The sequence below is a fragment of the Anolis carolinensis genome, chromosome 1, assembly GCF_035594765.1.
Source record: "Anolis carolinensis isolate JA03-04 chromosome 1, rAnoCar3.1.pri, whole genome shotgun sequence".
Taxonomy (NCBI): Eukaryota; Metazoa; Chordata; class Lepidosauria; order Squamata; family Dactyloidae; genus Anolis; species Anolis carolinensis.
The window spans coordinates 132,558,723-132,585,408 of record NC_085841.1 but is presented as its reverse complement, the minus strand read 5'-3'; the positions used below and the strand labels follow the sequence as shown (position 1 = coordinate 132,585,408).

The following is a 26,686-nucleotide window of genomic DNA, read 5'->3' as shown; positions in this document are numbered from 1 at the left end:
CATCACACTCTTCCAGCCCCAGAGAAAGTCCCCTCTGAATAAATCTTGCCAAGAAAGTCTCATGTCGGTTTGCGTAGAATCTCCATATGTTGGAAATGACTTGAAAGCACAGAGCAATAAGAGGAAGCATGGCATCAATATCCGCTGTCTCACAACAACACAAATCTAGGTGTTGATTTTCATCACTGGATTTTTTTCCTGCACCCTAACTTTCCATTAACAGCTGCAGGAGTTTGTGCTTTGTGAATCAATGTTTTTCAATTAAAGAACACAGGGCAAAAGAAAACAGAATGTTAAAAAGAACAATAAATGGCTCCAAAATAAATTGAGTCATTAGCATTGAAAAAGAGATTACTTAACCTACACGGGAATTATCTCCTCTCTAAAGAAACCCCATGGCTCTGATTTCCTCAGCTACTTTTAAAATAAGGTTTGGTTAACCCTTCCCTCCGTCTTCTATATCTCCAATATAAAGCCAATAGGGAAGGCAAAGCTGTAAATCGGATAATTTGCAGACATGTCATTTCTGAACCAACCATAGAAGTTCTGAAAAGAAAAGAAAATACAATAATTAAACAGTAAGAAAAAATCCAAAATGCTACAAATGTGAACATGAACATGACTGATTTTCAAAGTCTGACTATGTCAATTGATAAGGTTACTAGCATGATGTAGTGGTCTGAGTGTTGGGTTAGAACGCTGAGAGACCAGGGCTCAAGATCCTGGTTTGGTCATGGAAGCCAACTGGGTAATCTTGGCAAACACATTCTCTCAATATCAGAGGAAGGCAAAGGCAAAACCCCTCTGAACAAATCTTGCCAAGACAGCCCATAATACATTAGTCATAAACCTTGAAGGCACGTAGCAAAAAAAGGTTGCCAGATCAGCAGCATCCTACTCCCTGAACTCTCATGGAAAGACCTGGAAATCTAAGGTCCATTCATACTAAACAATTACAGTACTATATTTCTGCTTTAACAATCTTAGCTGAATCCTGGAGACACCAGAGGAGCTCTCTAACTGGAAATTCTGAATACTCCTTCTTAGCCTGAAAATCCCAGGATTCAATAGGATGCAGGGACAGCAGTTAAAATGGGATCATAGCTCTGCAACTGTATAGCGTAAAAGTGTCCCAGTAAATGAATCCTTGTAATGTCACAGAAATGGGGAAGAAAAGGATTAAGTGGGTGGACCAGAACAGCTTCTGGTTGCAGTAATGAACATAATGGCAATCTAGGCAAATGGGCCCAGAACTTATATAAAACCCAGATAATCAGTTATTGCAACAAGCTCAAGCCATGAAAGGAAAAGGAGACAGCATTATCCATGGCAGCAGGAGCAGTGAATTCTGGAACATAGCCATACAGCCCAGAAAACTCACAACAACCCAATCCATTCTTTAGCAAAACTTCTGTCTCTGGCCATGACACTCTGCTCCTCAATCGGAAAAGATAAAGAATGTCCCATCAATGAAATGTTGGCTATTGTGTCCCACATATAATAATAATAATAATAATAAGCAAATAATAATAAGCTAATAATCAAAGCAAGAGCATTAGAATGTACACAAATACAATTCATATTTCAAAATGAATGCTAAAAGATAAACTATAAAAATGAATCAATTTGCAGTACCTGAGGGGCGAACTTTCCAATATACTGCTTATTTGAGGAGCTAAATTGTGTAGCAGACCAAATTTGATCAGCTGGCCTGTGTGGGAAAGTACATTGCTGGGGAGATTCGGCTCTTAATTTTTCAATGGTCAAAAACATGGTGAGAAAAACATTGAGAAAGGGTATCTCGCAGGGCTTTAGGCAGAGTTAAGCAGCTGCCTCAGAAAGTATTATGGCTTCAATCTAACATCCCTTCAGAACCATGTAAATGTCCACACAGAGAGAAGCACTGCACAATCACTATGCAACTACCATGGAAAACAGTGACACTGAGCAACACATGTCAATGAGTAGGTGCTTTTGTGTAGTGCATAATAAGTCACATATAATGCACAACACGCAATTCACAATGTGCAACCACAATGTGAAAGCATAGACACAGAAAAATGTCTATGCATTTCCACTTATATTGATATCTATTGGACAATGGTGACATTTTGGTCCCTCATGTGTGATTAGACATGTGTATGTACCTAACTAGTTGTCTGTCAGCATTATATAAGGGCACACTTTTTTCCTTGGGCAACTATCATCTTTTTACTGCTAGGAAGAAGGGAGAGGTCCTTGTGGAATTGTATGCCCCAACCATTCTAAATAATCTCTTTCATTTTACACCTTGGATTTAGAGGTTGGGAAAGGGCTTCATTGCATTGTATCAAACAACAATTTTTCAGGACAGAACTGAGAACAATAGGTGATCAGTTGGAATAGCCCCAGGTCCGTAGCCAGGATTTTGATTCAGGAGGGGCTGGGGCTTTGCTTTGGGGGGGGGAGCACTGAGTCTGCGTGGGAGAAGATCTACCCTAGCAAACCTTTTGTATCGCTTTCCCAATACCCCCATGCATATGGGATATATTGAGCATGGTGATCAGATCATGATATGAATAAATATAACAGTTTAAATAATAAATGTAAGGCCTTCTCGTGGACCACCCTGATAATTTGGGGGGGGGGCTAAAGCCCCCCAAGCCCCCCCCCCAGCTACATGCCTGAACAGCCCAAAAACACATGAATTTCTTGGGGCCTCTACACTTACAGTCATTTTTTGCTGCTTTTTAAATCATAATACTTACAAATGAGTTCACTTTGTCTGTCTTCTTTGTTGACTTACAGCAGAAACCAAATGTAAAAAGATTTCCATTCCTCAAGACTAGTTAAAAACAGGTGCCCAGTGCTGCCATGTCAAACCTCCCTCCTTGAGCTCCTCTTGAATTAATAAACACAATTCAGCCTCAAACAATAAAGAAGGAGATGAGGCTCTTAGTAGATGAAAGTCTTGACACATATAAAAATACTCCTTTAGCTTAAATGGGAATGCTTTGATGCCAATATATGTGGGTGGGTTTCTTGCTACGTTTTGTGGTCTTTTAAGTATATCAACTGAATGTATATCTTACACATTCCAGCTCTACTGTTAAGGCACACACATGCACACACACAACTTCAAGGCTTATAAGTATTTCATGATTCATACAGAGACCTATTTGGGAGTAAGGAAAGTGGGGAAACTGCAAATAAAAATGCCTTTGTTGACCTGAAAGAACACATTTCTTGGAATCTCTGGGTCCTCCAGCACCTGAGGATACATTCCTACAACATATTTGTGTCAGAGACATATGCCAGACCAACTATACTACTCTCTGTACCATGTCCAAGTTTATATTTCAGTTCAAAGGAAAGAGAAATGGATGAAAATAGACTGGAAATAATCTGCATATGTGCAGCTATTGTAAGGTCTTTAACTTTATATGCAATTGGTAAGCTGAAAGCATCTCAACAGAATCAAGTTGCCCAGAATCCAGTATTGTTCTGGTATACCTTTTCTGTAGTGGGGAGAAATGCTCAATTTAAAATGTATTTCTCTTTGGGTTTAAAATCTCGCCCCAAACTGTGTCACCTCGGTAGATTCAGAATTCTAAATAGAAACAAAATTGACCATGCAATGGTACAGTGGCAGAATGAAATACTATCAGAACTAAAACTGCCGAGATGAAATGCTGTGTTCTGTGTATGAAAAATGTGTGGGGTCAAAAGCAGTGTTTCAAATCACTTTGAATGTGTATTCATGCGAAGAGAAAGTTTATACTGAAGACTGGAGCCTTAGAAAGCACTGCACTGGGGTGTTTAAGGAGAGTTAGTACCAGTGATAAATGACAGAACTGCAGAAGGTAACCTCGGCAAGAAAAAAAAAGGTCAGACTACAGCATGTTTGCTTTCAATTTCTGGAAGAAAGTCCACATGTTTGCATGAGCTTTGTGCTGTGTCCTATGCTTTATGTAGTCACTATTTGATTTAGGGAGTTTAGTTTCTGATAAATGGGGTTTTCTATTAGCAGTTAAACTGATTGTACCCTTTCTTCAATTCAATATGCAAATAGGTGTCATAGACTGTAACTGTTAAATCAAAATCGTAGATCGGTACAACTATTGCTATATTCTTGATTGAAGCATCATTATGATAGACATGTCTATTTATAGTTCCATATATGAACTTGTCTGAAAAACATTGCATTTCATACTACAACAGAGGTCTGATTGCAGTATTATCTATCATTTTGATGGCTTATTCAGACATGTATGCTCTTATTTGAAGTTGCATGCACCCAAATGATAAAAATGCATGTGGGAACAAGCCTTCCTTCAGAGATAAGCATCTTTAAGTTTAATTATATAATGTACATGATGTTCAGCAAAGCTAGCTGTACTGCTAGATGGGATGAGGTGGACAAATCAAGAGGCAGAGGCTGGATGATGTCTTCAAGTGAGATGCAACGCATTGTTCCATTAATAAAAATTAAGGAAAATTCATCTGTCAGTCCAGCTGTTTCTGTAGGTCAAAAGCAGGGGCCACAATGTCACTTTGTACCTTGCTTCAGGCTGCCATGTGTCTTGGTCTGACCTTAAGGTTTAGCAATAAGTATGTTAATTCATTTGGAACTTTATTTATTTACTGCCATCTGTAAGCTACTTCTTCAAGGATAGGCTCATTAACTTTAATGGGATTCCTCTAGGACTGAGATCTTGTGTGAGTTTCCAATCTAAAAAGTTTTCAAGCAATTTTAAAGCAGATAAGACATAATGAACTAACCTTTTAAACTTTGCAAAAACTTTCTTGTGAAAATGGAAAGCCTCTTATTCGAAACATGGCTTGCTACACAAGTTCCCCTGTGTGTATGTCATTCCTATGTTGATGAAACCCTATGGCCCAGACTCTGTTTATCGTGATTTCTTTTGATCTGAGTTTCCATAGACATTGAAAAGAGAATGTTAAACTTCTGATTATTTGAATATTTAAAGAGCCCGAAAGAGGATCACATTGTATACAGCCAGAAAACAATTTGCATGCATGCGTACATTGCTTTGCTAAACTGTAATCCTAACAGACATTTGCTGTAGTGTTTTCATTATCTTTCAGATGAAAGTATTCATTTTCTTCATGATTTCAATAACAATGGCCACCATGGCTGTTTTCCTTGCTTTTGTTCAAGAAGGCAGAAATGAGTTATTCAGTAAGTCAAAAAAGAAAATATTTCATATATTTTGCAGTGGGGCAGCGGTTGAATACTGTGTCATAGAAAGCAATCGGTATGTTTGCAAAAACCTCCGTTTTTTGCATCTATGTCAGTTTTCTACTTAGCAATTTGCAAAAGCAATTGTTATTTAGGCCTATGTCTGCAACGCTCCACTTATTTGATACCACCAGTTTACAAGCAGAAATGTTACTCTATCACAGTGGTTCTCAACCTGTGGGTCCCCAGGTGTTTTGGCCTACAACTCCCAGAAATCCCAGCCAGTTTACCAGCTGTTCAGATTTCTCGGAGTTGAAAGCCAAAACATCTGGGGACCCACAGGTTGAGAACCACTGCTCTAACATTAGGCTTGCTTGAACTCTAAGAACGGCATCTGACAAACTACAATCATTACATTCTATCCTACTCCCCAAACTGTGTAAATATGCTCTATGGCCTGAGGCTTTAATATCACTGCACTGCGCCCAAAGAAGTAGGTTTATATCCCCAAAAGGTCGTGTTAAAATAAACACCAGTTAGTCTCTCTCTCACACCCTTCCATAGTTACTTCTTTGAAAATTAGGCAAGATACTTATGATCTTTTAAATGTTCTAGGTATAGAAAATAACTGGTTCCAGACATTTCAGATAAGAGATACCCAACCTGTATAATACTCAACTAAGAGTATGCTGAATGAGATACATGAGTTGATTTCTATTGTGGATATTGGCTTGAAAGAAAATTTACACGCAGACCCATTTAAGTGGGATTAGTGGACCTATTTCTGCTTCAGTTGCGTATGGTGATATAACTTGTGAAGAGAAAAAGGTAGCATTTTCTCATACAATAACATGACAATAATAATAATAATAATAATAATAATAATAATAATAATAGCTAGAAAAATTGAAAGATATGAAGCCAGAATCATCCAGTACAGACAAAATCAATTATTTCAATCAGACCAAAGACGGTTCTACCAGAGCCTGAACCAAACAACAGACACAGTAACCATAAAACCAGAGAAAACTGCAACAACAAAGTTCTGGAAAGAACTTTGGGAAAATAATAAGAACTACAACAAAAACGCTGAGTGGATAAAGGAGTTTGAAGGAAAATTCTCACAGAACAAAATGGAACAGATGGAAATAACAACTGAAATGATCAGCAAATGAGTGCAAAAAGTCAAAAACTGGACATTGCCTGGTAGTAATCAACTTCATGGATTTTGGCTCAAACATCTGATTAGTTTACATGGAAAAATGGCCCAACAATTCAATGAGATGCTGCAGAAAGGAAGTATCAGTAAATGGCTAACAACTGGATTCACATACCTGATACAAAAGGATCCAGCAAAAGGAGCAGCACCAGGAAACTACAGGCCAATAACATGTCTGCCCACTATGTTTAAACTACTGACTGGCATCATAGCTGACAGAATTCAAGACTATCTTGAAGAAAAAAACATCTTGCCAGATGAACAGAAAGGCAACAAATGGAAAAGCAGGGGCACAAAAGACCAGTTATTGATTGACAAAATGATTCTGGAGAACTGTAAAAGCCGAAAAGCTAATCTTCACATGATGTGGATTGACTACAAAAAGGCCTTTGACTCACTCCCACACAGCTGGATCATCAAGTGCCTGGACGCCATCGGGATTTGTAAAAACGTTGGCACCTTTATTGAAAACATGATGGAGCACTGGAAAACTGAACTGTTTGTTGGAAATGAAAGCTATGGACTTGTCAACATCAGAAGAGGAATTTTCCAGGGAGACTCATTGTCCCCTCTGCTTTTCATTATTGCCATGATCCCTCTGTCAACAATCTTACAAAAAACAAATCTTGGCTATCAAACATCTAAGAATTCTCACAAAATTTCACATCTGATGTACATGGATGACCTGAAGCTGTATGGGAAAACGGAAACTGAAATCCAGTCTCTGACCAACATTCTCCGAATTTTTATTACTGATATCAGCATGGAGTTTGGTTTGGACAAATGTTTGACAGTGGCACTGAAGAAGGGAAAAATCACTGAAAGTGAGGGCATAAATATGCTTAATGGCCAAACAATAAAGTGTCACCAGCCAGAGGCCTATAAATATCTGGGCATATTACAGTTGGACAACATCAAGTATGAACATGTGAAGACTGTGGTCAGTAAAGAATACACACAAAGGGTCAGAAAAATTCTCAAAAGCTCAATGCAGGCAACACCATCAAGACCATAAACACCTGGGCCATACCTGTCATAAGATATACTGCTGGCATTATAAACTGGACACAGGCAGAATTGGACAATTTGGACAGAAAAACAAGAAAGCTCATGAACATTCATCATTCACTGCACCCTCGCAGTGATGTTGACCGGCTATATCTGCCTAGAAGATCAGGGGGCAGAGGACTCTTACAAGCAGTCAAAGAAGAAGAACATGCCCTGGCAGAATATGTAAAGCAAAGTGAAGAACCTGCTTTGACTGAAGTCAAAAATCAGAAACTCCTCAAAGCACAGCAGACAAAAAACCAGTACAAGAAAACTGCACTACAAACTAGAGCTGACAGCTGGCATAACAAAACATTGCATGGAAAGTTCCTTGACAAAATTGAAGCAAAAGCTGATAAGGAGAAGATCTGGCTATGGCTCAAGAATGGGACCCTGAAGAAGGAGACAGAAGGCCTGATCCTTGCAGCCCAGGAGCAAGCCATCAGGACAAATGCAATTAAGGCCAAGATTGAAAAATCAGCTGATGACCCAAAATGCAGACTGTGCAAGGAAACTGACAAAACCATTGATCATATCCTCAGCTGCTGTAAGAAAATCGCACAGACAGACTACAAACAGAGGCACAACTATGTGGCCCAAATGATTCATTGGAACTTATGCCTCAAGTACCACCTCCCAGCAGCAAAGAACTGGTGGGATCACAAACCTGCAAAAATATTGGAAAATGAGCATGCAAAGATACTGTGGGACTTCTAAATCCAGACTGACAAAGTTCTGGAACACAACACACCAGACATCACAGTTGTAGAAAAGAAAAAGGTGTGATACCTCAGGCTCCTTTGGCCCCTGACCCTGTGGCCATTGCTGACCAGGACGAAGAAGACTTTGGTTTTCTCCCATGTCAGCAAGATTCAACTCCTTTCCAGATGCCTTCTATTGGCATTTCCAAGCCAGCGCCAATTAAGGATGCCCTTGAAACAGTGCCGGCTCTCCCAGATTCTCCTGACGGGTTAGTGTTTGATCGCAGGGCTTTTTTGAAAACAGAGAGATCACAGAGACAAAGCTTGAGGAGAAGCGCCAGATTAGTGGAGCGTGGTGACTATGGCTAAGCTTAGTTCTCTTGGGAAGAATTAGGGAGTCAGGCACCTGGTTTGGGGGAGCTTATGAACTTCAATAAAAGTATTGCGCTGGAAACTTTCCTCTGCGGTGCCAACATTACTTCTTACTGAGAAGCATCATTGTCTCTCGCTCCTGAAATCCAAGCGGTCTACCTTCTTGCCCAAGTTTGGACTGCGTTTCAGCTTCTGCACATCCAGCTCATGCCTTGCCTTGAAATCCTGCTTTTGGACATTTACTCCAGAGGACTCAACTGTGCCACTTTGCTCCTTTTCCCCACTCAATATTCAAGCTGAGTTTGAGTGTGTTTCAGTTTCTGGACTTTGGACCTTAATATTGGACATATTGGACTAATTTTGATCTTTCCGGAAAGGTCAATTGCTTATTCAACTTTTCTGCTTATTTTCTTTTGTAACTTTATTTGCTTCAATAAAGATATTATATTGTCAGATATTATAAACTCAGCCGCTATCAGGACCTCAAGATTGAACTTCAAAGACTGACAGAAACCAATACAGGTGGTCCTGGTGGTGATGGGCACACTGGGTGCCGTGCCAAAAGATCTCAGCCGGCATTTGGAAACAATAGACATCGACAAAATTACGATCTGCTAACTGCAAAAGGCCACCCTACTGGGATCTGCGCACATCATCCGAAAATACATCACACAGTCCTAGACACTTGGGAAGTGTTCGACTTGTGATTTTGTGATACAAAATCCAGCATGTCTATCTTGTTTGCTGTGTCATACAATAAACAACAACAACAACAACAACAACAACAACAACAACTTTATTCTTATATCCCGCCACCATCTCCCCAAAGGGACTCAGGGCAGCTTACACAGGGACGAGCCCAAAAACAACAACATAGATTTATATACAACAGTAATTTAAAACAATATAACAATAAAGTATAAACAACATAACATCACAGTTTCTTTAAAAACCTGAGCATCAATTGCTACATACAACAGAGGGTGACTAGTGCAAGAGCTCCAAAAATGTCCATGGTAAAATCAGGGTGAATAGGGGAAGAACGAGGGAACAGTTCAATTAAAGTGCTAAAATGTATAGAGTGAGGAACAATGATAAAGTGAAGTACGGATTTGTGAACAGATTACATGTCTGATGGGCTTATTCACTCAAACGTGCTCCGAAACATCCACATTTTCAATTCCCAGCGGAGGATGGGCAATGAAGGAGCCAACCTAATCTCCCTGGGGAGGGAGTTCCAGAGCCGGGGGGCCACCACCGAGAAGGTTCTCTCCCTCGTCCCCACCAGCCGCACTTGGGACAGAGGTGGGAGTGAGAGAAGGGCCTCCTCGGAAGATCTTAGGGCCTGTGCAGGTTTGTAGGGAAGGAGACGATCATGGAGATAGGCAGGTCCTGAACTGTTTAAGGCTTTATAGGTAATAACATAGGTTTTTGTTCCATAAACCCAAATGAATCTTATCACAGAATAATACAGTTGCTATTAAAATTGTGCCCTAATATTGTATTAAGTCTACTTTTCTATGTGTAGGAGAAACAAAAGAAAATGGAATTAAAAGAACTGCACAGGAAGTAGAAGAAGAAACAAACAAAGGAAAAGAGAGGTAAAATATATTAATAAGAGATATATAAGGAGGGAATAAGTGGTATCTAAGACCAATTGAATTAGAGTGTCAATGCTGGAAGGTAGGAAGCACAATAGAAAGTATTTGAGGATAAAGCTCTGTGTGTCTTTGTATATAATACGCTAGCCTTTTGCTATCCAGTCATGAGTGACCCAGTCCATCACCAGTTCTGAAGTCTTATTTAACATTCAGGCTGTTCTCTGATTATAATCCAGTTTTGTTAAAATTAAAGGGGGCACAGTGGGAAAAGAAACTGTAGATAATAAATAACTATAGTTTGAAAGATCCAAACATTAAAGAAAAGACCAGGGAAGATGAGAGAGAGGCTATTAATTAATAAGTTGGTAGAAGCAGCAACTTGAAGAACACTTTCTTCATATAACTGCAGACAAGGGACATTGGATTTGGAAATCATTGAATTGAGAGGAAGCTCATGCAGGCACAAAATTGTGTATGTGGCAAAAATGGTAAATTTATTGAAGGATAGAATCTATGCACATGATTTGAAAAGATTTATACATGGGTATATACAGTAACTCCAATTCAAAATGATGTCAACTTACACACAAGTATTTATGGTGGATAATATTTCAGACCTATTCTTGTCCACATAAAAGAAAAACCTGTTGTATTTAATGGATCTTTATTCCAGGTAACTTTGAACTGGCCTGCAGTATCCTTTAGCTACTTGTATAGTCACATGTGTGTCAGTGGGCTTGTGTTATTCAAGTATGATAAAGTAGGGCTTATCTTTATAGGCTGCAATTTAGGTTGTAAGCTGCCCTGAAGTACCCACAGGGAGATTGGATGGGGTATAAATAAAGTTGACTTGACTTGACTTATCTACACTAACTACTTAAGTCGGTTCAGAACTAGGTTTGGTAGAAACCAGCTTCACTTTGTGGATATTTATACTGATATTTTTAGAACTGGTTCAGGGCCAGGAAACTGATTATATTACGCATGGAAGGTGATGTCGAAGAGATTCCAGAAGCCATGGTATCTGCTGCTTGACAGCCACTGGAGAATGTGCCCCCACCCAAATGTCCAGGTGAAATGTTCACCAGCCCTCTGGAGGCATATGCAAAGAAACAAAAGGAGAAAGTGATAGCAGTGGAGGCAATGATTTATCTGTCCCAGGGCAGGTAAGTGCCCCCTACTGCCCTTGGGACATTTTTGTAAGCCTCCCCTTCCCTTCATTTCAAATTTTACAAAGTGCTTCAGCACAGGCAAGTGTCTACAATACATTTCACACTCTACAGAGCCAGTTCCATTATGCAATGTGGTTCATATTTGGGCCTCGTTGATATGCACTCGGAGGCTTATCTCACACTTTTCCCCAACATGCTTGATGCACTTCAATCTCTACCCCTGGACTGCAGCACTTTGGCAGTGTGTGTTATCTAGCCACTGTAGTTTGAAGCTGGTTTCAAACTGCATTATATGGTCAGTGTAGATGTGCCCTAGGTCTATACAATTGAACAGTAGCAAATATTTCCATGAGCAATAAAGTAGAGGTCAATTGAAAGAAGAATTGAAGCAAATTGGGCAATGGGATGCAATGGAGAGTAGGTGAGTGAAAACAGGAACACAGATAATCTCTAGGATTGGCTTTTACTGTGAATTTACATTGATTCATTCATAGAAATGTATGGGTGTGTCTGTCAATGTTTTCTATTTGGAGACTCCTCTGTCTATTCACTGTTTCCCCCATGTATTTTCTTTAACAGAGAAAATCTATTAAGGGGAAAATTTTGAACAGCATGTTAATATTGAGTGGTAGGATCCATATACAGTAGAGTCTCGCTTATCCAACACAAATAGGCCAGCAGATCGTTGGATAAGGAAAAATGTTGGATAATAAGGAGGGATTAAGGAAATTACATTATGATTTTAGAAATTAAGTACCAAAACATCATATTTTACAAAAAATTGCAGAAAAGGGAGTTCAATGCATGGTAACGTTACTGTATTTACGAATTTAGCAACAAAACATCACAATGTATTGAAAATATTGACTAAAAAACATTGACTACTAAAAGGCAGACTGCATTGGATAATACAGAAAGTTGGATGAACGAAGGTTGGATAGGTGAGACTCTACTGTATCTGAAATCTGCTATGTTACCATCACAGAGAGCATCCCAGAAAATAGATACATCCTTTTCCATAAGTCTTATTTTATATTATATTAAGATTAACTATTCACTTAGATGTCTTCAGAACAATATAAGGAGTATTCAGATACCCCGCAACTGTACAAAGAGTTCAGTTTGTACAATGGAATATCTATTCTCATTGGTTTTATCCTTCCTATAAAATACTGTTAGATATGATATAAAATACCTGTTAGATATGATCTCACAAATATTCCTAGTGAAGATGCAGTGGAGGTGAAAACTAGATTCCAGGGACTAGATTTAATAAATAGAGTACCAGAAGAACTATGGACAGAAGTCCACAAGATTGTTCAGGAGGTGGCAACAAAGAAAAAGAAAACCAAGAAGGCAAGATGGCTGTCTGCTGAGACACTGGAAGTAGCCCAAAAAAGAAGGAAGGTGAAAGGAAACAGCAAGAGGGGGAAATATACCCAATAAAATGCACAATTCCAGAGGCTAGCCAGAAGAGACAAAGAACTATTTTAAAACAAGCAATGCATGGAAGTGGAAGAAGACAACAGAAGAGAAAGGACAAGAGACCTCTTCCAGAAAATCAGAAACATCGGAGGCAAATTTCAGGCAAAAATGGGCATGATCAAAAGCAAAGATGGCAGGGACCTAACAGAAGCTGAAGAGATCGAGAAAAGGTGGCGAGAATATACAGAAGATCTGTATAGGAAGGATAATAATATCGAGGATAGCTTTGATTGTGTGGTGAGTGAATTAGAACTAGACATCCTGAGGAGTGAGGTTGAATGGGTCTTAAGAAGCATTGCCAATAACAAGGCAGCAGGAGATGATGTGATCCCAGCTGAGTTGTTTAAAATCTTGGAAGGTGATGCTGTCAAGGTGATGCATGCCATATGCCAGCAAATATGGAAAACACAAGATTGGCCATCAGATTGGAAAAAATCAATTTATATCCCCATACCTAAAAAGGGAAATGCTAAAGAATGCTCAGACTTCTGTACAGTGGCACTTATTTCCCATGCCAGTAAGGTAATGCTCAAGATTCTGCAAGGAAAACTCCAGCAATACATGGAGCGAGAGTTGCCAGATGTCCAAGCTGGGTTTTGAAAAGGCAGAGGAACCAGAGACCAAATTGCCAATATCCGCTGGATAATTGAGGAAGCCAGGGAGTTTCAGAAAAATATCTACTTCTGCTTTATTGACTATTCTAAAGCCTTTGACTGTGTGGATCATAATAAATTGTGGCAAGTTCCAATTGACCAATTGACCTTGTTTGTCTCCTGAGAAATCTGTATAATGACCAACTAGCAACAGTTTTATTGAATGTATTTTGGGGCAATGTAATTTGCCGAATGTTGTAAGCCGCCCTGAGTCCCTCCGGGTGAGAAGGGCGGGGTAAAAATTATGTAAATAAATAAATAATAAATAAACAGACCATGGAACAACAGACTGGTTCAAGATTGGGAAAGGAGTATGGCAGGGCTGTATACTTTCACCCTACCTATTCCACTTGCATGCAAAACACATCATGTGACATGAGGGGCTTGATGGATCCAAGGCTGGAGTTAAAATTGCTGGAAGAAACATTAGCATCCTTAGGTTTGCAGATGATGCCACTCTGATGGCTGAAAGCGAGGAGGAGCCGAGGAGCTTATAACCAAGGTGAAAGAAGAAAGTGCAAAAACTGGGTTGCAGTTAAAAATCAAGAAACCCAAGATTGTGGTACCCTCATTGATTGATAACTGGCAAATAGAGGAAGAAAACGTGGAGGCAGTGACAGATTTTATATTTCTAGATGCGAAGATCACTGCAGATACAGACTGCAGCAAGGAAATCAGAAGACTTTTACTTCTTGGAAGAAGAGCAATGGCCAACCTTGATAAAATAGTGAAGAGCAGAGACATCACACTGGCAACGTTAAGGGTTAAGAATGCTTCCCAGTTCAGCCTTCTTCCTGCAGACACATTATTTTATGCAAGTCTACACAAGGTTGACGTCCATTTTTAATTCTTCCATGTTTTCTTATTGTTCCTTCCATTCTTTTCTCACCAGGAAAAAATACCAGAGGGAAAAGATAACATAGGTATACAATGTTTTTTTGATTGCTGGAGCTAGCAGTATGCCATCTGGGATCATCTCCGCTTCACTCCTTGCAAACAATTTTAATTACATCTGAGAATGATTTTTTCCACTTTGCAGTGTACAGTTTGAAGTAATCTCAGACTATTCAACAAAACATCAGTTTTATGACCAAGAATGTTCTTTGTAAGAGTTTCCAAAACATTTAAGTCCTAGAAAAGTCTGCTTTACCAATTTTTGAGAAACTGTGATCTGAAGCATCAAGGCTATTTTGGAATCAAGAATTTAATCAGTACCAAATGCTGAAGTGTGAATGGGAGGGAGGGAGGGAGGGAGGGAGGGAGGGAGAAAATATGTACTATTTCAGAAGATTTGATCTTGAAAAAGTAACCTCATTCCCAGCACTGTGAACACCCAAATGTTTAGCTCACAAATAATTGAAGAAAGTGGCAGCACAATACAAATGAGCTGCAGTGCTGTCCTTGAGAACAAAAAAGTACTTCTGCGTTCAAGAGGCAGTTTCTCATCCAGTTTAAATTGGGAAACTCTTACTCATTCCATACACAGTTATGTTTCAGGGTCATGTTTGCTGATTTTATGAACTAAGTTTTGGAAGTCCTTTCCTTGAGTGAACGAAATTAGATTTCATTTATGACCTATATTTGTACTTGAACAGTGGTCATGTGAATGTACGTGCCTTTTATCAGTCATTTCATCATTTTAACCCCCTTTTCCATACATCAAACCATAGTTCTTTGGTAGTAGACTGCCTTTGTTTGCTACAATGATCATAGACACTGTCAATGTTGAAAGATTCAATAATCCTCTAGAAATAACATGTCAGCAGTAGACATCGTCCTATCTGAATGATAATTAAGCATTTGTAATTGAAGGAAGAATGTGTCTTAGATTTAAAATGGATGTGTGTGCATCATTATTCTTTCTTTAGATATACAGGGCCCCAAATTTGCAGTTGTATGGGCCAAATTTACCCATGCTGCTTTTTATCTTGTTGGTAGACTCCTCAATGGAGTATTTTAGGGAATAGGTGGGTGCAGGAGGCAATCGGTGACTATATGATATTTAAAGAAATGGAAAATTGAAGAGAAGATACCACTCTTTGAGAATGTCAGTAAACACTGTCAGTTTCCGCACAATCACTAAGACTGAAGAAATAAATGGGAAAGGTCCAAATTGCAATCTTGGAGCCACATACAGCCCTCTTAGTCTGTTCATGTGGCCTCAGTTGCCCAACTAGTCCCCAAAAGGTAAACCACCTTTTCCTCAAAGTCCCTAATAATGGTGATTCATCTTGTGAATAGATATCCTGGCTCTGTTTAACATAAAAAATAAAATCCAAAACCAGAAGTAGATGTCCATCTGCTTCCTTTTGGGGGGGGGGGAGGGGAGGCGGGTAGATTTGGGTATTTTGGACAGGTTATGTTATCCACCAAAGGATTGCAAAGGCAGTACAGTGCACCCTAAATCCATGATAGTAAGAAATTGATCTACATTCCCTCAAGAAGGAGAGTTGGTACTCCTCCAAGGCACTTAGCACCACTCTGCAAAGCAAACTCTAGTACCTCCTGAAGTAGTAATACATCTCCTAGGAGCATATTCCAATACTTAACACTTCTCTGAAAAGCATACTTTAGTAACTCTCTGAAAAACTAGTACATCTCAAAGAAGCATACTTTAGTACCTCTCTGAGAAACATACTTTAACTGAGATGGGTGTATGTGCATATTTATGTACAGGTATGCAAGGAACATCTTAACATTTTCTGTAGAGTTGTTCAGTGCCAGTCCTTCAACACCTGTACTTCTGTGATATGATTGACATAGCATTCAGATAGAGGCAGGTCAGTGGTAGATCTAGCTTTCCTTTGAAAATAAGATTGTGTCCTCAAAGAAGTAATCCAGCCAGGGGAGAAGAAAGAGGAATCTAGCAGCCCCTTTAAATTTTTGTGGATGTCAATTCACTTCTTTAGTAAAGCTAAAGAAGTTCAGAAATAGAATCCACTCAAATTCTAACAAATATCTGTCAAGAAATATGGAAAACAGAACAATATTACACAAACTGAAAACATTCAATATACATTCCATTCTCCAAGAAAGGCGACAACAAGGATTGCAGTAACCACCAGACATTGTACCAATGTCCCATGCAAGCAAAGTGATACTCAACATGTTACAACAAATTGTAAATTTAATTGTATATGGAGCAAGAAATGCCAGATGTGCAAGCTGAATTCAGGAAAGCAAGAAGTACTAAGGATAATATTGCAATCATATGTTGGATAAGGAAGTGCACCAAATAATTTCACAAGAAGATCAGTCTGTACTTTATAGATGGCCCTATTAAAGCAGCTCCACTGGCTGCCAATGAGTTTCTGGACCCAATTCAAAGTGCAGGTAATTACCTATAAAGCCCTTTACGCTTCAGGTCCCACCTATCTTCGAGACCGCATCTCTTTCTATGAACCAGCATTGGAGGTCCTTCTCTTGGTTCCACCTGTGTCTCAAGTATGGCTGGTGGGGACGAGGGTGAGGGCCTTCTCGGTGGTAGCCCCCTCGCTCTAGAATGCCCTCCCGAGGAAGATCAGGCTAGCCTCTACCCTCTCCTTCCACACACAATTAAAGCCCCGGCTTTTCCAACAAGCCTTCAATCAAGTTTAGATTCCCTTATAATATATATGAGGACTGTTGACTCCTTTTTAGCACTATACAATTCTGAGATCAAATACTGCTGTTTTATATACAGTAATTGCTGTATTTTATTGTTTTTACCAGGGGTACTGTGAATTCATGATGTTGTGTTGACTGTTTATTGCCTATGTTTTGTCTGCACTTGTATTTTGTATTTTGTGTCATACCTTGAGTGTTTTGTGAGCCATCCCAAGTCCCTCTGGGAGATGGTGGCGGGATATAAATAAATAATAATAATAATAATAATAATAATAATAATAATAATTATTATTATTATTATTATTATTATTATTATTATTGTAGTAGTAGTAGTAGTAGTAGTAGTAGTAGTAAAGTTTTTGATTATGTAGATCATTAAAAATACATTGTTCTAAAAATAATGAGTGTGTCACAACCTTTGATTGTGGTTTAATTTCGTTATTACTGAAAATAATTTTATTGTAAAGATGAGGGAGTGTTAAAAATGATCTGCAATGTGAATCAGATATGTTAGGCATGCCACTATGAGAGAGAAATATATTTTCATATATATTTTAAGAGAAAGAGAAATCTCATTCAGTCTTGCTCCAAAAGGCCTATTAATATTATCTCAAATGTGGGGAGAGTGATGCAGTGGTAACAACTGGGTTTGAATCTGATTGTTAACCCTCAGCTGATTAGATTCACTGTGGGTCCTTCCATACAGTCACATAACCCAGAATATCAAGGCAGAAAATCCACAATATCTGCTTTGAACTGGGTGAGTCCACACTGCCATATAATCCAGTTCATGTTGGATTTTATGCAGCTGTGTGTAAGGGGCCTGAATCAGTGATATTTACTTGTGTGTTGGCTCACAAGTCAACAACTGATTCAAAGGCTCTTTTGTGGTTGAATTAATCAATGAGATTTAAACTCTGGTGTTTTGTGGAGGTGCCAGGGGATGGTTAGCTGTGGTTAAACATAGCCTTGATTAGCTAAAGGAACATTTGGCCTATATCATGGAAGGGCCCCTGGTCTTTCTTTCAGCAGAGATATATTGGAAGGAAAGCCCAGGACATTTTGCTGCCTTAGGTAGAACAGGAAATGGTGTTTGGCCCCACTCCCCCAAGTTTGGCCTTGGCTAGAAGTTTAAAGAAAGGAAAAGTAATTCCTTTAAAATTGTGCTCCTGATTAGAAGTAGATAAACAATAGCTCATTGCCCCAAAAGCTACTCAGTTATGCAATGAAGTGGCAAGTACATCTCGTCCTTTCTATTGGGAATAGAACAGCACTTGTTCATGCAAACAAAGTAAGCGCTTTCTTCTTCTCTTTTTCCATGCAAATCAGAGTCAGGGTAATGAAGGCTTCTCCATTCTTTTATCAATAGTATTTCCATCTGTTTTTGCAGTCTTCTCCAAAGACATGAAACAATGGCTCCCAGCTACTTTCTGGCTTTTCCCAAATACCTGGAAGAAGAGACTCGGGCTATCTCTCAAGCAGCTGAAAAAATGGAAGCTTCAATACAAGATCGGAAAGAAAAATTTCACTCAAAGTATAAACGATCATTGCCTCCAACTGGTAAATAAATACACAAACAGATGCTGGAAATGGTCCCTTGTGAATGCTTGGGAATTAGTCTTCTAGATTTAAGGCAATCTTGACTTTATTTTTTTGTTATTTTGCTGCAGGTGGGGCTTACATTCATATCCAGGCTTTTAAAGTCCCAGCTTACAATTAAACTGTTAAAAAAAGAGACATTCAAGGAAAGAAATTCAGATTCTCCACACAATAAGGACACTTGTGTCTATGTGTCAATCATGAAATCAACTTCTTCTCAAGACTATTTAAAACTGTTTGGTTTGTTAGGATTTTATACAGTTTATTAGAAACTAAAGTTTGTGCTGATAAATTTTGATGCTTTAAGTACTTGGCTTTCTTCTATTTCTACACATTTCTAGGAGAATTCATGCAAATAGGCAAATCAGCATTAAGACCTGTTAAAACTGTTTCTCTGCGTAATGCTTTCATTTGCATTTTTGTCTGATAAAAGAAAATCAACTGCAGGGCCTGCCGGAGATATTTTTTTATGTGAAGCGGGGGTGCTGAAAAGCGCCCCCGCCACTGGCCCCGCCTCCCGTGCCCTGGCCCCGCCCAGCGTGCCCTGGCCCCGCCTCCCACGCTGCGTGGGAGGCGGGGCCAGGGCGAATAGTGAGGGGGCGGGGCCAGAGTTGGCCCCGCCCCCCGCCCAGCGTGCCCTGGCCCCGCCTCCCACATTGCATGGGAGGCGGGGCCAAGGCATGCTGGGCGGGGGGGCCAGAGTTGGCCCCGCCTCCCACGCTACTCCCGCTCGCCTGTCTGGCCTTTTCTAGCAGGCCAGACTGCAGCGGAGGTCCCTCCAGGCCGCGATTGCGGCCTGGAGGGACCTCCGCTGCAGTCTGGCCTGCTAGAAAAGGCCAGACGGGCGAGCGGGAGTAGCTGCGTGGGAGGCAGGGCCAAGGCACGCTGGGCGGGGGGGCAGCGCCAGAGCTGGCTCCGCCTCCCACGCTACTCCCGCTCGCCCGTCTGGCCTTTTCTAGCTGGCCAGACTGCAGCGGAGGTCCCTGCAGGCCGCGATTGCGGCCTGGAGGGACCTCCGCTACAGTCTGGCCAGCTAGAAAAGGCCAGACGGGCCAGGGCGCACTGGGCGGGAGGCGGGGCACCGTCAGGGCGGTGCCCCGCCTCCCACCCAGCCTGACGGCGCCCCCCCGGGCCTGCGCCCGAGGCAGCGGCATCAGGTGCCTCTATAGTGGGGCCGGCCCTGATCAACTGTAATAGTCCAATAAAAGCAACAAAACATCCTCAAATTAAAATGTATTGACTTTTTCCATGAAAATACCAGGATAAAATGTAAACTATTCAGAGTAAAAATACAGGCTGTGATCTTATCCTCATAACTGAAAAAATGAATGAATAGAAAGGTAAAGATATAAGATGCCCTAACTGGACCCTGTATGTGTACACAGGCAGTCGCCAAGTTACAGACATCTGACTTACAATTGACTCCTAGTTACAATCAGGGGTACAATCGCAGGTGAGACAACAGGAAGTGAGCAACACATACCGCCCAGAAGGGAAATTCACCCCTGAAAGAGTTTTCATGGGGAAAAAGGGTCTCAACTGAAGATTTCTCACCAATCCTTTCCATAACAAGCAATTTTTTTGAAATCCAATTATCACAGGCACAGAAAATGAGGTGAAATCTTCTGAAGAAAGGCACAGAAAGCAAAACAAACACCACAGGGGTGTTGATCTTTTCCTATGCTATCCGAAGCGCTCACTCTCCTCTCTCTCTCTCTCTCTCTCTCTCTCTCTCTCTCTCTCACACACACACACACACACACACACTCTCATTCTCTCTCTCTCTCTCTCTCTCTATATATATATATATATACCCACACACACACTATATATATATATATATATATATATATATATATATATATATAGCTGATGTTACACTTTAAAAATGTACCTGTTCCAACTTATACATACAAATTCAGCTTAACAACAAAACTGCAGAACCTATCTTGTTCGTAACTTGGGGACTGTGTGTATACTGGAGCACAATCGTGATGGGTTTATAGTCAGCCTTTGGTAATGCACACATACATGAATTAATGTCCTCATGGAGAATTTGCTCAAAAGCATAGCTTGTATGCTACTGTATATCTACTGTTAAGAGTCTGCTGGAAAGGGATGGAAGGAACTAAAGGTCATCTTAAGCCCTACGTTGACATTTCTTAGTTGCACTTTACCAGGAACAGGAGGAGGCAAATGGAGAATCCACAGTGGTGGTGATGGATTATTTGGCAATGCCCTTAGTTACCACTTGTGTTGACATTTCATCATGTTGGGCTTGCAGAGGAAGGTTATTTATATCCTGCAATTCTGTAGCCAGGTGCAATCTGCCACCTAAAAGAAATGAGAATCCATTCCACCTCAAGATGTAACTCAGTTAGTCAAATGTGGATGTGATGAATGATCAAACTTTGTTTTTGTTTCAAGGCCTATTGTCCACTGATGTTCTTATGATGCTTTCCAATGTATCTGGATGCCTTCGTTATATGCTGCCACCAAAATGTCTAGAGAACTGCATGACCAGTAAATATAGACATATCACTGGAGCTTGCAACAACAGGTATACCGTTTAGCTTAAGAAATTATTCTGCATCACCTTGAGTGACAAACATATCGTTTTAGGGTTGTCTTTCGCACTTCCATTTTGATCTCCTTTTTTTCCCATTGTCTTGCTTTGCTACCCATTGAAACTCTCAAGAATTACATCATTTGAGATTGCTCAGAATTTAGTTTGCTCAAGGAAATTTCAAAGTAGCAAGATATGCTTCTCTGCACATCTATTAATGTGGTTCCTAATGCAAGCTCAGTCTTCTCTTGAAGGCTCCATTTCATCCAAAGTCTTAATGAACTCTTGCATCCAGGGTAGAAGTTGCAGTCAAATAATTATTGGTTCTTTTTCCTTGCCCATGGGGTTCATTTTGCATTGTACCTGAAAGAACACTTCCATTGGAGGTAAAGGAAATAACACATTATCTCTATGTCCTGGGGATTATTAGGAATACCCTTTTTAGGAGCCAACTCAGGTTTTTATCAAAGTGTGCTTATTGTTTATTGGTATATGTGATTTTATTTGTTTATGATTTGTTTTTATTGCTGAGTTTTATATTGCTTGTTGCCTGGGCTTGGCCCCATATAAGCCACCCCGAGTCCCCTCGGGGAGATGGGGCAGGGTATAAAAATATTATTATTATTATTTTATTATGACACAGCAAACAAGATAGATATGCTGGATTTCGTATCACAAAATCACAAGTCGAACACTTCCCAAGTGTCTAGGACTGTGATGTATTTTTGGATGATGCACGCAGATCCCAGTAGGGTGGCCTTTTGTAGTTGGCAGATCGTGATTTTGTCAATGTCTATTGTTTCCAAATGCCAGCTAAGATCTTTTGGCACGGCACCCAATGTGCCGATCACCAACGGGACCACCTGCACTGATTTCTGCCAGAGTCTTTGAAGTTCAATTTTGAGGCCCTGATAGCGGCTGAGTTTTTCCTGTTGTTTTTTGTCAATGCGACTGTCACCTGGGATGGCGACATCAATGATCCAAACCTTTTTCTTTTCCGCAACTGTGATGTCTGGTGTGTTGTGTTCCAGAACTTTGTCAGTCTGGATTCGGAAGTCTCACAGTATCTTTGCATGCTCATTTTCCAATACTTTTGCAGGTTTGTGATCCCACCAGTTCTTTACTGCTGGGAGGTGGTACTTGAGGCATAAGTTCCAATTGATCATTTAGGCCACATAGTTGTGCCTCTGTTTGTAGTCTGTCTGTGCAATTTTCTTACAGCAGCTGAGGATATGATCAATGGTTTTGTCGGTTTCCTTGCACAGTCTGCATTTTGGGTCATTATTACTACTACTACTACTACTACTACTACTACTACTACTATGGACACAGTAGATCCAGATATCTCCGTTCTCACTCATTGTCATCTTCCCCACCTGACCTAAGTATCTCTGAAGTCTCCCTTGCTCCTCACAAGAAAGACCATTTGAAATCTTCCTGCCATTTTTACGGAGGGAACCAATCCATCTGCACAAGGCATGTAACAGCTGAACTGGTGGCTCAGTGAAATTAATCAAAAAGTCTTCTTTCCTTTTTTTTCTTTTTTGTTAGAGAAATTCATGGAAAAACCCAGTAACCTTCCAGTGATCTGTTAAAATATTAAAGCAATGAGGAAGAAAAGCACTGGTTAAGCTGTTAAATTAACATATCATTACTTTTAATTGAGTTAAATAGCATTATATGCAGTACTTTATGCCATTTCAATAAAGACGATCAACTGTAACTAATTTGAATGCTTTATTAAGCGTATGTCAAACTTTAAGTGTGAATTATTGCCATTGTCTCACATGGCTTTGCAAATCGAGCCCTTTGGTATACTGAAGATCAATGAAGTATTAATAAATTAATTGTTCCCTATTTAGTATCCCACAGCAAGGTAAGTGTACGACTAAGAGTCTAAATATCTACTTTCTCTTTCTCACCCTTTGTGAACTGTAGCACCTTTCGGGGACTCGGATATATACTGAAAGCATTAAGTATTCTACTGTGCTTTGCATACATCCCCCAGTATATGTTTTTCACTTAGTATATATCCTCCAATAAACACCCATTGTCACAGTACTTCCAAAAGAAGGAGCGTCCACCACACCCCAGAACTCTCTGCCTTAGACTGTGGTGGAGGCTCCTTCTTTGGAGACTTTTAAGCAGAGGCTGGATGGCCAAATTGCTTTGAATGCAATTTCCTTCTTCTTGGCAGGGAGTTGGACTGGATGGCCCACGAGTTCTCTTCCAACTCTATGAGTCTATGATTCAAGTCACACATTTTCTTTAGTCTTCTTGATAGCCTCAGAGAAGCTTCGTTGGAAATATGAGGTCTCTCATTCAGTACAGTTCATAGTACATTGAGGTATGTTTAGTTGGCCCATCTGCTATCATTTCAGGGATCACATAAGGTTCTCAGCAGAGAAAAAAGGACCTATTTCCACTACAAAATTATAGTGTGACTATTCCATTTTACCAGTTATGGCTCCATCCTATGGAGGCCTAAGATTTCCAATTTAGGGGGAGGCATTTAGGATTTTCAGCCAGAGAGCTCCAGTGCTTCACGAGATTTCCCATCACAGGATCCCATAGGATGGAGCCATGGCACCTAACGTGGAGTAAGAGTACTACAATTCTGTAAGAGGAATGAGGCCCCAGGACAGTATCCAAGGGCTGAGTGATATGTTACCTTGCCCTATTCCCTCTCCCTTCTTACTATTTAGTTGCCAGCACTTGATAAACCCTATCCTAATATATGAATAGACTGTAATTTTATTGCAACACTGAAACCATTCAATGTAATCAAATTAGCCATGCTAGTGGATCAATTCAAATGGATTGAATATAAACTCAGAGTATGCCCCTGTGAGGTGAGTATAGCTGAGACTATAACACATGTGCTTTTTATCTGTACAATCTACAAAGATAACAGACTGAGGATAATATCCCCTTTACTTACCAAATGGCCAGGAAGAACCTTAAAATGGGACCTTACCTACTGTGTGATATTGACAGAAGGGTGACAGAGCACGTGACTTATTTCTTCCCACTTGATTTCAGCCGAAGGTTTATTGACCAAAATAAAGGCTACTGACTGATTGACTATTCCCTTGAGGGCCTAGGAAACTGAAATACAATAAGCCAACATATGAACAAACAAACTTTTAAAACTGTTGAATTTGGAATATATGCTGCTTCTTTATTTATTTGTTGCTGTGAGAACCATTCAAGTCATCTCTGGCTTAAGGGGACCATATCCTTAGATGTTCTTGGCAAGATTTATTCAAAGGAGGTTTGCCATTGCCTTCCTCTAAAGATAATAGCACTGGACGTGCCCAGAGTTATTCAATGAGTTTCCATGACTGAGCAAGGATTCAAACCCTTGACTCTCAGAGTCTGCCAACAAACCACTATACCATATTGACAACTTTTTCTGATACAAATAATCTTTTATTTATGTAGGGACCATCCCAGGTGGGGAGCTTCTAACACAGCTCTGGCTAGATGGCTTCCTCCAGTTTATGAAGATGGACTAAGTCAACCAAAAGGATGGAATCCTGGTTTCTTACATAATGGATTTCCATTGCCTCCGGTCAGTAGACTGTGCAATCATTAAATTCATAGATTGATTTATTTAATATGTTTCATACCTTCCTTCAACAAAGATTTCCATGCAGGCAGAAATAGTTAAACACAATGAAAAAGTAAAATTAAATAGCCAAACTGGAATTGAACAGGAATCAGAAGCAGCATAAAAGAGATATAAAGCAGTTTCAAAAGTCACAGAACAGAGAAGTCTTCATTTGGCATCCAAAACAGTTCTGCAAAAGCCCCGTATAGGCATTAAACCTCATCAGTGCAGAAGTACCTGTAAGGGGCAGAGTCACACACATTATCCCCTGCCCCAATGTCCTTGCATGGATCTCCCTGCCTCTCTAGTCTCTGCCTTCGCTGCACTGAATACAAGATCTGAAATTAGATCCCCACACTGCTTTATCAGAGTCCCTGATAACAAAGAGCATTTCTACTCACCATTATTAAGGAAAATGGACTGTGTAGGGGAAAGTAGAAGGCCCACAAAAGATTCTTAAAAAGGAAAGAGTCCTTCAGCAGATAATTTCTTTCTTTTCCTGTAGCAAAGACTTGAATGGTTGAATAGCTCTTGGAAGGGAACAGAAATTCGTCTACACAAGATATATGAGGAGTGACTGTATCTATCTGCATCACTATGGTTAGAGTACACTTGGCTTGTGGCTAGGAGCATCCATAGATATATTGTTCCTTTTCCAATGTAGTGGTTTGGTTCATGCATCCTTCAATGCAGCTGTTGCACAGCGAATAGTTGATATCCAAGGTTGAAGCAGGTATTCTACAGGAAAGATGCAAATTATGAATTCAGGTATAAGGAAACAGAGGAAAAGGTAAATTCTCCTGCTTGGAATCACATCTCATAGGTGTGCTACCTAAGCAGACACAAGGCTACTTCACTGGAAGTTAAAATATCAGTTTCTAGTTTTGCAAAGTTATGAAAAACATAGCAACAGAATTCTATTTGAACAGCCTTTGAGGAACTGTCATCTAGGCTTTAAATTTCTAAACAGAAATACCATGCTGTCAAAAACTTAAAGAAACAAGCCAGCAGCAGCAGGAGAGGAAAAAAACTTTAGAACAATGTTGTGACATTAAGTACTTTGGCAAAAGTGATGTGTTCTTTGCTCCCTTTGCTCCTTTTCACTAGTTTGTCATCATATGAATTGCAAAGAGTGTGCTCCATGGCAACAGATTGAACTCTTGTTTCTCCAGGTACGTGAAGTTACTAGAACAATTATTGAGGTCTCTAATGAGGCTGTCACTGAAGATGAACAATATTCTGATATGCTCACTGTCTGGGGACAATACATAGATCATGATCTTGCCTTCACACCACAGAGTATAAACCGACCTTCCATCCTAGGACAAGCAGACTGCAGTATGACATGTGAAAACAGAAATCCATGTTTTCCAATACAGGTATTTTTTAAATTTTGTTTTGTTTAGGGAATGTGAAAATTGGGGGATGAGGAGAAAAATGCCAGTCCTAGCATTTGTAGACTGTTTCCGGAATGCCAAAGGCAGACCTCTTTACACTTTGCTAATACAAATAATTAGCATTGTAGCAGATCATGTGTTACAATCCTGTTGAGGACTTGTGCTTTCAAAAATTGACCTACATATACAAAAATAAGAATTGTGTGTGTATATTGGTATCCAGAAAAGGTTGCTTTACTTTACTATGTAGCTGAACCAACAAAGTGCCCAATGCACAATTGTACTTGCTGCATAATGGAACTGATACACAATGGGATCAATGTGGTCATCACCTTGGTCCTGATGTGCATAACATTGGACCTAATGAACACTGGGCACAAATGGACATTGCTGTTTCCAGAAGGTTGCAGAAGCATTACTCCAAAAGCTGCATCCAAAACATCCATCTGAACTACAAAAGGGGAGATCTGGAA

General features: G+C 40.0%; 1 protein-coding gene across 1 annotated transcript in view; it reads left to right on the top strand.

The window, feature by feature from the left end:
* The first annotated feature begins 4,977 nt into the window (after positions 1-4,977).
* tpo (thyroid peroxidase) overlaps positions 4,978-26,686 on the top strand; it is a 106,243-nt gene continuing 84,534 nt past the window's right edge. The window contains exons 1-6 of the mRNA XM_062982627.1: positions 4,978-5,182; positions 10,050-10,122; positions 18,429-18,598; positions 21,065-21,197; positions 24,648-24,777; positions 25,989-26,195. Of these exons, the coding sequence (XP_062838697.1) occupies positions 5,089-5,182; positions 10,050-10,122; positions 18,429-18,598; positions 21,065-21,197; positions 24,648-24,777; positions 25,989-26,195 (807 nt within the window). The 5' untranslated portion in view covers positions 4,978-5,088. The remainder of the gene's footprint in view (positions 5,183-10,049; positions 10,123-18,428; positions 18,599-21,064; positions 21,198-24,647; positions 24,778-25,988; positions 26,196-26,686) is intronic.